Raw genomic sequence first — 12,684 nt, 5'->3', positions numbered from 1 at the left:
TAGGGATGGTGTTCTTGGGGTGATGAGCTGTGCTGGTTTGGTGCCAGACAGAGTTTACCTTGGTGGCCAAAAAGTTCAATTTTGGCCTCCTCTGACCACAGCACCTTACTCCATACATTTGGGGAGTCTCCCACATGTCTTTTGGCAAACTCAAAACGAACCTTACAATTTTTGTGTTTCAGTAAAGGCTTTTTTCTGTCCACATAAATGCCATCTCTATGAAGTGTACAGCACATTGTGGTCATAGTGACAGATACTCCAGTCTCTGCTTGGAAACTCTGCGACTCTTTCAGGGTTACCTTTGTGTGGCCTCTCCGATTAATGCTCTCCTTTCCCGACCTGACCATTTTGGTGGGCACCCTCTCTAGGCAGAGTTGATGTGGTACCATGTTCTTTCCATGTGATAATGGATTTGATGGTTCTCCCGGGGATCATGAGAAATTGGGAGATTTTTTTCTCAACAACTTTGTTACTGACTGTTTTTTGGAGATCTCCTTGGTTGTCGTGGTGATGTTTGGAGACCTCCTTTGTCTTCCCAGTGGTGTTTGGAGATCTCCTTGGTTGTCGTGGTGGTGTTTGGAGAGCTCTTTGGTCTTCCCAGTGGTGTTTGGAGAGCTCCTTGGTCTTCATGGTTGTGTTTGGTTAGTGGTGCCACTTATTAATAGTGTTGCAGCCTCTGTGACCTTTCAGATAAGGTAAAGTGTATATACTGACACAATGTGACACTTAGATTGCACACAGGGCGACGTCCTGCCACTAAACAAGGGGCTTCATAGCAAAAGGGGTGAATATATATGCACATGCCAATTTTTAGTTATTTGATCCCATAAATTTAATTTCTGCTGATATTTTTCTCACTTCACTAACGTAGACTATTTAGTGCTGAGGCATCACATACTAAATGGATTACAAAAATATTTACATACAGGTTGTAATATCACCAATTAGGTAAAAAGCCCTAGGGGGTGAATACTTTAACAAGCCATAGTATATTAGTATTGGCGCATTATAAAAGGGGATGATACGAGTCACATAGGATGGTCTCAGCCCTGGAGATATGTGATATCTCACAATCCAGAAACGTCAGTGGCTGGATGAAAGATGCCAGAGTCTGTCTGGATCCCTGAAACTCACTCAGCTTTTATACACACACACTGATTACAAGCAAACAAGTCACAGGTGAGGATGTTACCTTTAGTTGACAGTCAAACCCATTTGTGTCACCATCTGTGCATGTATCAGGTCAAAATCACCAGGGTATGTGAACTTTTGATCGGGGTCATTTGGATGTTTGGGGTTGTCATTATGATTTAAAAAGAGAAAACACAGTAGTCTGACAATAAATGGCTTCACCCAACCACTAACCATGAGTGGAGGAAAAGGTTTGGTGTTATCATTCATATTCTCTGAAAAAAAGGCCAAGAAAGCAAAAATTCTGCCGGGGTATGTAAACTTATGAGCACAACTTTATGGTAAAGATAAGGAGGTCAGGGATGATTCTACACATCCTGTCACTCAACTACCACCTCAATTTGCGTCTCCCTAGTGTGACCCGGCTGATAACAGAGGAGAATAGATTGAATGCACAGGTGGAGCGCTCACCTCCCTCTGGTCATTATCCAGTCGGAGGTGCTCCGTGTGCTGCTTCTGTCTGTCTTTCCGTCTCCATTGTGCAGGCGCGTTCCTTTTTGTCCATCTGTAACAGATGATGATAAAAATGAGCATTCGGTCCCCAAGCTTAGCTGCTGCAGAACTCCTTTGAGAAACGCAGGGGGAGGACGAATATTAGTGTGTGATACGATGTGTCCATCAGGTACAATAGACCCAGATTCCCAGATTATAAGTTATTTTGGGGTTTTTACATATGGACCCTGGAAGGGGGAGAGGGATCATCATGTCCCCCAGACCCAACCATGAAATCAGATGAGGGGATTATAACCCAGGACTACACAGGGGACCACAATCCCCCGAACACTCACAGCAGCCTGTAGGAGAATAAAGCTAGCAGGAATATCACCCCGATCATCAGGATAGTTCTCACTTGTTTGTTGCTGGTCCCGAAGACAAGACATCAGACTGCAGTCTAGGGAAGAACCCCGGCTCATATTTCCCTTGGCCGATCTTCATATCCAGCAGATGCGGGTGGATGGCGGTGTGATCGATCTTGGAGAGTCGCAACTCAATGGCCTTCACTGCAGGACAATCAGAAACAAGTAATATCTGTCTGGTGCCGATAATGTTCTCTCTCATCCCCCCTGCCGCTCGCTCTCTCAATCCCCCTGCCGCTCGCTCTCTCAATCCCCCTGCCGCTCGCTCATCCCCCCCATCCGCTCGCTCAATCCCCCCTACCGCTCACTCTCTCATGCCCCCTACCGCTTGCTCTCTCATCCCCCCTTCCGCTCTCTCATCCACCCTACCGCTCTCTCATCCACCCTACCGCTCTCTCTCATCTATCCTACCGCTTGCTCTCTCATCCCCCCTACCGCTCGCTCTCTCATGCCCCCTACCGCTCTCTCTCATCCATCCTACCGCTCTCTCTCTCATCCATCCTACCGCTCGCTCTCTCATCCATCCTACCGCTCGCTCTCTCATGCCCCCTACCGCTTGCTCTCTCATCCCCCCTTCCGTTCGCTCTGTCATCCACCCTACCGCTCTCTCTCATCCCCCCTACCGCTCTCTCTCTCATCCATCCTACCGCTCGCTCTCTCATGCCCCCTACCGCTCTCTCTCATCCATCCTACCGCTCGCTCTCTCATCCCCCCTACCGCTCGCTCTCTCATCACCTGCCCATCTTGCCAGTATCTATCCACGCCCGGCAACAAACCGCACTTCCAAACACTCACAATGATGCCATAAGTAAATGCCCCAACCTGCTTCCTCGAAAGCCGTGCACTTCTGATACATGGATGTGCGCAAGGTTGGCGTCCGGACATTTAATAGTCGGATCTTGTCCACTCTGACATCGAAAACTCGTAAAATGAGGTCTTTGTCATCGTCATCGTGGCACATGATCTTATTGTCAATGAAGGAGGCAAACATCTGCGTTTCCAAGAAACGTGAGAGGAAAGGCAGGTACGGCTCAGGCTGGTCTGAGAGGAAGGACGCCTGCATGGAAAGAGAGGGTCATGAAAAAAAGTGTAATCCTTGTACATAAAGAAGCTTTACAACTTCATGAAAAAAACTTTGTTTCAATTTCTCACCATTTTCAACATCTCCACTTGCCATCAGTGAATGGCAACCTTCATATTTAGATCCAGAGGTTGACATCCCATCCTGACCTAGACCTTCTTACACAGCTGAGAATTTGTTACAGTTGTATTCAGCCTAATTAGCGCTCAGGAGGACAACTGTTTGAACTCTACACTGACAGCAAGCAGAGATCTTGAACCATGTGATACATTGCACACCTTGTCGTAGTTCTGCATCTGCTCGCGGTTCGTGAACCAGGACTCCTTGTCTTGGCTCGGTTGGATGACAAACACCTCGTAGTCGGCAAACATCTGGGTGAAACGGTTGGCAAACACTTCCCGGATGTGAATGTTCAGCTGGTGGACGCGGAGCTCTTCCTCATCACATTGGAATTTTGTGTCTTTCTTACTGGTGGTCTCTTCTTTAACTACCACCTACAGGGAAGGAAATGCGAAAATCAAACTGTACACAAAAAAATAACGCAGAAATGCCCCAGCGTTCAGCTGAAGACCTACATGTGATATTCTCACGTACTGACAGCAAGCAGAGATTGTTACTCTATTGCACAAGAATATTACTCAAAATAGTTAAGCTTTTCTGGTTACTGCACCGCCTGATCACAGCCTCACCTTCTCCAGGCTCACCCCCGTCCTCTTCACCAGCGCCTGTATCCGGGCCAGGGTCTCATTCTCTTTCAGGAGCTCAAAGGAGCGCAGCGGCGACCCCGCCAGATTCCCGTTCTTCTTGTCGGTCACCAGGTCAACTGTCTTGATGTTCTTCAGTTTGGAGACACTCTCGCTGCAGTGCAGATTTCCTTCAGGTGGAATCCCGAAAGACATGAGGACCTCGGAGACCTCCTGGATGAACTCCAGCTTGTTGGGGAACTGGGGAAGATCTTCTGGCAGCTCGATGAAATGGTTATCGATGTCCACGAAGCACAGATTGGCCTAAAGAAAGGGAAGGACACAACGGCTCAGTGGCCCAATAAGACACACCGGGCACAACAAGGTCATACAGAACAAAGCGAACGTTCTCAATATACAAAGATCAGCGGTGACACACTGAGAATGCCTCCTATCCATCACTAGAGATCAGAGGTGACATCACCGAGAATGCCTCCTATCCATCACTAGAGATCAGAGGTGACATCACTGAGAATGCTTCCTATCCATCACTAGAGATCAGAGGTGACATCACTGAGATTGTCTCCTATCCATCACTAGAGATCAGAGGTGACATCACTGAGAATGTCTCATATCCATCACCAGAGATCAGAGGTGACATCACCGAGAATGCCTCCTATCCATCACTAGAGATCAGAGGTGACATCACTGAGAATGTCTCCTATCCATCACTAGAGATCAGAGGTGACATAACCGAGAATGTCTCATATCCATCACCAGAGATCAGAGGTGACATCACTGAGAATGTCTCCTATCCATCACTAGAGATCAGAGGTGACATCACTAAGAATGCCTCCTATCCATCACCAGAGATCAGTGGTGACATCACTGAGAATGCCTCCTATCCATCACTAGAGATTAGCGGTGACATCACTGAGAATGTCTCCTATCACCAGAGATCAGCGGTGACATCACTGAGAATGTCTCCTATCCATCACTAGAGATCAGAGGTGACATCACTGAGAATGCCTCCTATCCATCACTAGAGATCAGAGGTGACATCACTGAGAATGCCTCCTATCCATCACTAGAGATCAGAGGTGACATCACTGAGAATGTCTCCTATCCATCACTATAGATCAGCAGTGACATCACTGAGAATGCCTCCTATCCATCACTAGAGATCAGAGGTGACATCACTGAGAATGCCTCCTATCCATCACCAGAGATCAGAGGTGACATCACTGAGAATGCCTCCTATCCATCACCAGAGATCAGAGGTGACATCACTGAGAATGCCTCCTATCCATCACTAGAGATCAGAGGTGACATCACTGAGAATGCCTCCTATCCATCACCAGAGATCAGAGGTGACATCACTGAGAATGCCTCCTATCCATCACCAGAGATCAGAGGTGACATCACGGAGAATGCCTCCTATCCATCACCAGAGATCAGCGCTGACATCACTGAGAATGCCTCCTATCCATCACTAGAGATCAGCGGTGACATCACTGAGAATGTCTCCTATCCATCACTAGAGATCAGAGGTGACATCACTGAGAATGCCTCCTATCCATCACCAGAGATCAGAGGTGACATCACTGAGAATGCCTCCTATCCATCACTAGAGATCAGAGGTGACATCACTGAGAATGCCTCCTATCCATCACCAGAGATCAGAGGTGACATCACTGAGAATGCCTCCTATCCATCACCAGAGATCAGAGGTGACATCACGGAGAATGCCTCCTATCCATCACCAGAGATCAGCGCTGACATCACTGAGAATGCCTCCTATCCATCACTAGAGATCAGCGGTGACATCACTGAGAATGTCTCCTATCCATCACTAGAGATCAGAGGTGACATCACTGAGAATGCCTCCTATCCATCACCAGAGATCAGAGGTGACATCACTGAGAATGCCTCCTATCCATCACTAGAGATCGGAGGTGACATCACTGAGAATGTCTCCTATCCATCACTAGAGATCAGAGGTGACATCACTGAGAATGCCTCCTATCCATCACTAGAGATCAGCGGTGACATCACTGAGAATGTCTCCTATCCATCACTAGAGATCAGCGCTGACATCACTGAGAATGCCTCCTATCCATCACTAGAGATCAGCGGTGACATCACTGAGAATGTCTCCTATCCATCACTAGAGATCAGAGGTGACATCACTGAGAATGCCTCCTATCCATCACCAGAGATCAGAGGTGACATCACTGAGAATGCCTCCTATCCATCACCAGAGATCAGAGGTGACATCACGGAGAATGCCTCCTATCCATCACCAGAGATCAGCGCTGACATCACTGAGAATGCCTCCTATCCATCACTAGAGATCAGCGGTGACATCACTGAGAATGCCTCCTATCCATCACTAGAGATCAGAGGTGACATCACTGAGAATGCCTCCTATCCATCACCAGAGATCAGAGGTGACATCACTGAGAATGCCTCCTATCCATCACCAGAGATCAGAGGTGACATCACTGAGAATGCCTCCTATCCATCACTAGAGATCAGAGGTGACATCACTGAGAATGCCTCCTATCCATCACCAGAGATCAGAGGTGACATCACTGAGAATGCCTCCTATCCATCACCAGAGATCAGAGGTGACATCACGGAGAATGCCTCCTATCCATCACCAGAGATCAGCGCTGACATCACTGAGAATGCCTCCTATCCATCACTAGAGATCAGCGGTGACATCACTGAGAATGCCTCCTATCCATCACTATAGATCAGAGGTGACATCACTGAGAATGCCTCCTATCCATCACCAGAGATCAGAGGTGACATCACATATTCCTAATAAATACCAGCTTTTGTATTCACAGCAGACAAGAATCCACTGTAAGGTCCATAACAATCAGGGGATTAACAGATTCTCGCTCTGCTTGTTCTGAGTCATCAGCGGCTTCTGTAGAACATTCTAGGACGTCGCCTTTACAACTCACATTCACCATCCTATGTTGTATTTCTGCTGCAGAGAACGATCTGCTGATCACTGAGGATCAGAGAAGCCAGTTACTCCGAATACAGAAATGTCAGCTTTACGAACCAGTACAAGCTACAAAAACTACAAACTGCCCTATACCGGTACGGACAGCACTCAGAGCATTCTGGTATCAAACAAAGAAAAAAAAAAACATGCAACCATGACAGCTGACCGACATCTCCCCACCCGTCCATAGGTCATACCTCCTGCGGCAGCTCCAGCTTCGACCTGTCATCCAAACCATTGGAGTGTAAACCCATCAAATATGGCACCGGGGCATCAAGAAAGTGCAGGAGTGAAGCTGGCAGGATGGGGACGTAGACATGCTGCCACTGGAACGGAAACATGAGACCGGTGATGGTCTCCGCCACAGTCATTAATCTCTGGTAATCTGAAAATAAAATAAGAGTTGTCAACTCATAAATATAACTACTATAATACTGCCCCCTATGTACAAGAATATAACTACTAGAATACTGCCCCTATGTACAAGAATATAACTACTATAATACTGCCCCTATGTACAAGAATATAACTACTATAATACTGCTATGTACAAGAATATAACTACTATAATACTGCTCCCTATGTACAAGAATATAACTACTATAATACTGCTCCCTATGTACAAGAATATAACTACTAGAATACTGCCCCTATGTACAAGAATATAACTACTATAATACTGCCCCTATGTACAAGAATATAACTACTATAATACTGCTATGTACAAGAATATAACTACTATAATACCGCCCCCTATGTACAAGAATATAACTACTATAATACTGCTCCTATGTACAAGAATATGACTACTATAATACTGCTCCTATGTACAAGAATATAACTACTATAATACTGCCCCTATGTACAAGAATATAACTACTATAATACTGCTATGTACAAGAATATAACTACTATAATACTGCTCCCTATGTACAAGAATATAACTACTATAATACTGCTCCCTATGTACAAGAATATAACTACTATAATACTGCCCCCTATGTACAAGAATATAACTACTATAATACTGCTCCCTATGTACAAGAATATAACTACTATAATACTGCTCCCTATGTACAAGAATATAACTACTATAATACTGCCCCTATGTACAAGAATATAACTACTATAATACTGCTATGTACAAGAATATAACTACTATAATACTGCTCCCTATGTACAAGAATATAACTACTATAATACTGCTCCCTATGTACAAGAATATGACTACTATAATACTGCTCCTATGTACAAGAATATAACTACTATAATACTGCCCCTATGTACAAGAATATAACTACTATAATACTGCCCCTATGTACAAGAATATAACTACTATAATACTGCTATGTACAAGAATATAACTACTATAATACTGCTCCCTATGTACAAGAATATAACTACTATAATACTGCTCCCTATGTACAAGAATATAACTACTATAATACTGCCCCCTATGTACAAGAATATAACTACTATAATACTGCCCCTATGTACAAGAATATAACTACTATAATACTGCTATGTACAAGAATATAACTACTATAATACCGCCCCCTATGTACAAGAATATAACTACTATAATACTGCTCCTATGTACAAGAATATGACTACTATAATACTGCTCCTATGTACAAGAATATAACTACTATAATACTGCCCCTATGTACAAGAATATAACTACTATAATACTGCTATGTACAAGAATATAACTACTATAATACTGCTCCCTATGTACAAGAATATAACTACTATAATACTGCTCCCTATGTACAAGAATATAACTACTATAATACTGCCCCCTATGTACAAGAATATAACTACTATAATACTGCTCCCTATGTACAAGAATATAACTACTATAATACTGCTCCCTATGTACAAGAATATAACTACTATAATACTGCCCCTATGTACAAGAATATAACTACTATAATACTGCCCCTATGTACAAGAATATAACTACTATAATACTGCCCCTATGTACAAGAATATAACTACTATAATACTGCCCTCTATGTACAAGAAAATAACTACTATAATACTGCCCCCTATGTACAAGAATATAACTACTATAATACTGCTCCTATGTACAAGAATATAACTACTATAATACTGCTCCTATGTACAAGAATATAACTACTATAATACTTCCCCTATGTACAAGAATATAACTACTATAATACTGCCCCTATGTACAAGAATATAACTACTATAATACTGCTCCTATGTACAAGAATATAACTACTATAATACTGCCCCCTTTTTACAAGAATATAACTACTATAATACTGCTCTTATGTACAAGAATATAACTAGATAATACTGCTCCTATGTACAAGAATAAAACTACTATAATACTGCCCCTATGTACAATAATATAACTACTATAATACTGCCCCCTATGTACAGGAATATAACTACTATAATACTGCCCCTATGTACAATAATATAACTACTATAATACTGCCCCCTATGTACAGGAATACATGGCTATAATGCTGGAATGACCGGTGACATTATGGCGAGGCGACTCACGCTGAGAGTAGAGGAGGATCTGGAACTCCAGGAGGGCGCAGGTGAAGAGCTGCACGACGTTTTCCACACCCAGTAACTCGAACACCTCATTTACAGGAAAGTCAAACAGGGGTAACTCGTTGGTGCTCGGCCGCTGACATATAATTGGCCCGTAGACCCCCGAGAACTTCAGGGACCTCCCAGCGGGCGGCAGAGGAACCTCATAGAGGATGTTATAGATGTAGCTGTCCAGGGGCAGCGGCGGGGGCTGCGGGGAGGTGACGGCCTGGTGGAGCTGCTCCAGGACCTTCTTACACGCCGTCATGAAGGACATGGGGGCGATGAGACAGATGCACTTTGAGACGTACAAGGTGTCGCGGGTGATGTCGTATGAGTTGAACCTCTGCAGTTTGGCGACAGATGAGTCGTTGTACTCCTCCGTGCAGTGCGAGCCGCTGCCATTGGTGGCGGACATGTGGATGATGTCGTACTCCGCATTGTGCATGTGGTACAATGTCTGCATGGCGCTACAGATCTGCTTGCTGGTAACTTCCTCAAAGAAGGTGAGAGCAAAACCAAACGTCCTGGACCCATCCTCCCGGGTGATGATGAAGGAATGAAACTGAGGATCCCGGCAGTCGGCCTGAGTCTTGAATGATAAGCCCTTGGGCATACACAGCTGCAAGACACCACAACACATGGCTTACACGTCTCCAATCACACCCAAAGCAGCATCCAGAACTCAGTGTGAAGAGCATGCCCCACTGTGCTGCATCGTGGGAGATGTAGTGCTCCAAACAGTGCGCAAATGTACAAATAAGTGCACCCCTCTCTCCCGAAGGCAGACAGCACACTGCTGCTGCTCAGAGAAGTTACTGGCTGTGATTGGAGTTTAATATCATGTAAAATCAGGACAAGGAATTAGATAAAAGCTTCAGACCCCCCCCCCCCAGCGCAGACCCTCCCCCAGCGCAGACCCTCCCCGGCGCAGACCCCCCCCCCAGTGCAGAGCGCACATACCATGCCCACCGCAAGCTGGTCAAAAGCTGCAGACCCTCCCCCAGCGCAGTCCCCCATACCATGCCCACTGCAAGCTGGTCAAAAGCTGCAGACCCTCCCCCAGGGCATACCCTTCCCCAGCGCAGAGCGCACATACCATGCCCACCGCAAGCTGGTCAAAAGCTGCAGACCCTCCCCCAGCGCAGTCCCCCCATACCATGCCCACTGCAAGCTGGTCAAAAGCTGCAGACCCTCCCCCAGGGCATACCCTTCCCCAGCGCAGAGCGCACATACCATGCCCACCGCAAGCTGGTCAAAAGCTGCAGACCCTCCCCCAGCGCAGTCCCCCCATACCATGCCCACTGCAAGCTGGTCAAAAGCTGCAGACCCTCCCCCAGCGCATACCCTTCCCCAGTGCAGAGCGCACATACCATGCCCACCGCAAGCTGGTCAAAAGCTGCAGACCCTCCCCCAGCGCAGACCCTCCCCCAGCGCAGTCCCCCCATACCATGCCCACTGCAAGCTGGTCAAAAGCTGCAGACCCTCCCCCAGAGCAGAGCGCACATACCATGCCCACTGCAAGCTGGTCAAAAGCTGCCGACTCTCCCCAGCGCAGACCCTCCCCCCAGCGCAGTCCCACCATACCATGCCCACCACAAGCTGGTCAAAAGCTGCAGACCCTCCCCCAGCGCAGTCCCCCCATACCATGCCCACTGCAAGCTGGTCAAAAGCTGCAGACCCTCCCCCAGCGCATACCCTTCCCCAGTGCAGAGCGCACATACCATGCCCACCGCAAGCTGGTCAAAAGCTGCAGACCCTCCCCCAGCGCAGACCCTCCCCCAGCGCAGTCCCCCCATACCATGCCCACTGCAAGCTGGTCAAAAGCTGCAGACCCTCCCCCAGAGCAGAGCGCACATACCATGCCCACTGCAAGCTGGTCAAAAGCTGCCGACTCTCCCCAGCGCAGACCCTCCCCCCAGCGCAGTCCCACCATACCATGCCCACCACAAGCTGGTCAAAAGCTGCAGACCCTCCCCCAGCGCAGACCCTCCCCCAGCGCAGACCCCCCCCCCAGTGCAGAGCGCACATACCATGCCCAATGCAAGCTGGTCAAAAGTTGCCGACTCTCCCCAGCGCAGACCCTCCCCCCAGCGCAGTCCCACCATACCATGCCCACCGCAAGCTGGTCAAAAGCTGCAGACCCTCCCCCAGCGCAGACCCTCCCCCAGCGCAGTCCCCCCATACCATGCCCACTGCAAGCTGGTCAAAAGCTGCAGACCCTCCCCCAGAGCAGAGCGCACATACCATGCCCACTGCAAGCTGGTCAAAAGCTGCAGACCCTCCCCCAGCGCAGACCCTCCCCCCCAGTGCAGAGCGCACATACCATGCCCACTGCAAGCTGGTCAAAAGCTGCCGACTCTCCCCAGCGCAGACCCTCCCCCCAGCGCAGTCCCACCATACCATGCCCACCGCAAGCTGGTCAAAAGCTGCAGACCCTCCCCCAGCGCAGACCCCCCCCAGCGCAGAGCGCACATACTATGCCCACCGCAAGCTGGTCAAAAACTGCAGACCCTCCCCAGCGCAGACCCTCCCCCCAGCGCAGAGCGCACCTACCATGCCCACCGCATCCTGGTCAAACGCATTCCACTCCACATTTTCTGGATACCGTGCTAAAACTTTTGACTTAAAAGTGCGCCGTAGGGGGGTCTGCTCGAAATTTTCTCCTGGAAGGAAACAGTGAAAATAGCCGACAGGTTAGTGAAGCCGCAGATTCCTCTTGACGTAGAGGGGGCAGCGATCAGCGACACACAGGAAAGGGCAGAACTGCAGACCGCCACCTGCTCACAGAGGAAAGTGCGTTAGTGGACAGTTATCCAAGCAGACGACGGTTACTCAAATTACTCAGAGCTGCAAGAAAACGCCATGATACCAGCACAGAAATGGGGGAATGGATGATGGACAGCCCAGGGGGGCTCCTCAATACTAGTAATTCAAGGGCTCCACAAAGTGGGGTGAAAAAGTTATATGGGACTTCCCAAAGACAGATAGAATGCCGCCACGAATTGGAACTACCCAGATACAAAAGTATAGATATTAAAATAAGTTCATCTTTATTGTGCAAAATGTTAAAACATTCAAATAAAAAACAGTTATGGAAAGGGGAAAACCCAAAGGCAAAAAGCGGTAAACAATCCATTTACAAATAAATTAATAGCGATACATAGTTTTCACAATATTTGTATTAAACATTACATCAACATTCCGTGTAGACAGGAGTAAGTTTAGTAAAGGTGTTATGGCGCCATCTAGTGGTTGTGTGCAATAAATCCATCA

The 12,684-nt window shown here is 47.2% G+C and overlaps 1 protein-coding gene across 2 annotated transcripts in view; it reads right to left on the bottom strand.

Moving 5' to 3' along the window:
- The window catches only part of DENND5A (DENN domain containing 5A), a 46,391-nt gene that overhangs the window by 23,629 nt on the left and 10,078 nt on the right, over positions 1–12,684 (bottom strand). For both annotated transcript variants that reach the window (XM_073545177.1, XM_073545179.1), the window contains 8 exons: positions 11,965–12,074; positions 9,373–10,030; positions 7,032–7,219; positions 3,819–4,136; positions 3,408–3,623; positions 2,871–3,105; positions 2,042–2,192; positions 1,603–1,696 (listed from right to left, as the gene is read on the bottom strand). In XM_073545177.1, coding sequence (XP_073401278.1) covers positions 1,603–1,696; positions 2,042–2,192; positions 2,871–3,105; positions 3,408–3,623; positions 3,819–4,136; positions 7,032–7,219; positions 9,373–10,030; positions 11,965–12,074 — 1,970 coding nt within the window. The remainder of the gene's footprint in view (positions 1–1,602; positions 1,697–2,041; positions 2,193–2,870; positions 3,106–3,407; positions 3,624–3,818; positions 4,137–7,031; positions 7,220–9,372; positions 10,031–11,964; positions 12,075–12,684) is intronic.

Source organism: Dendrobates tinctorius, unplaced genomic scaffold (assembly GCF_039654945.1).
Source record: "Dendrobates tinctorius isolate UK_male_01 unplaced genomic scaffold, ASM3965494v1 ptg000142l, whole genome shotgun sequence".
In the NCBI taxonomy this organism is placed as follows: Eukaryota; Metazoa; Chordata; class Amphibia; order Anura; family Dendrobatidae; genus Dendrobates; species Dendrobates tinctorius.
This window is presented reverse-complemented; position numbering and strand designations above follow the sequence as displayed.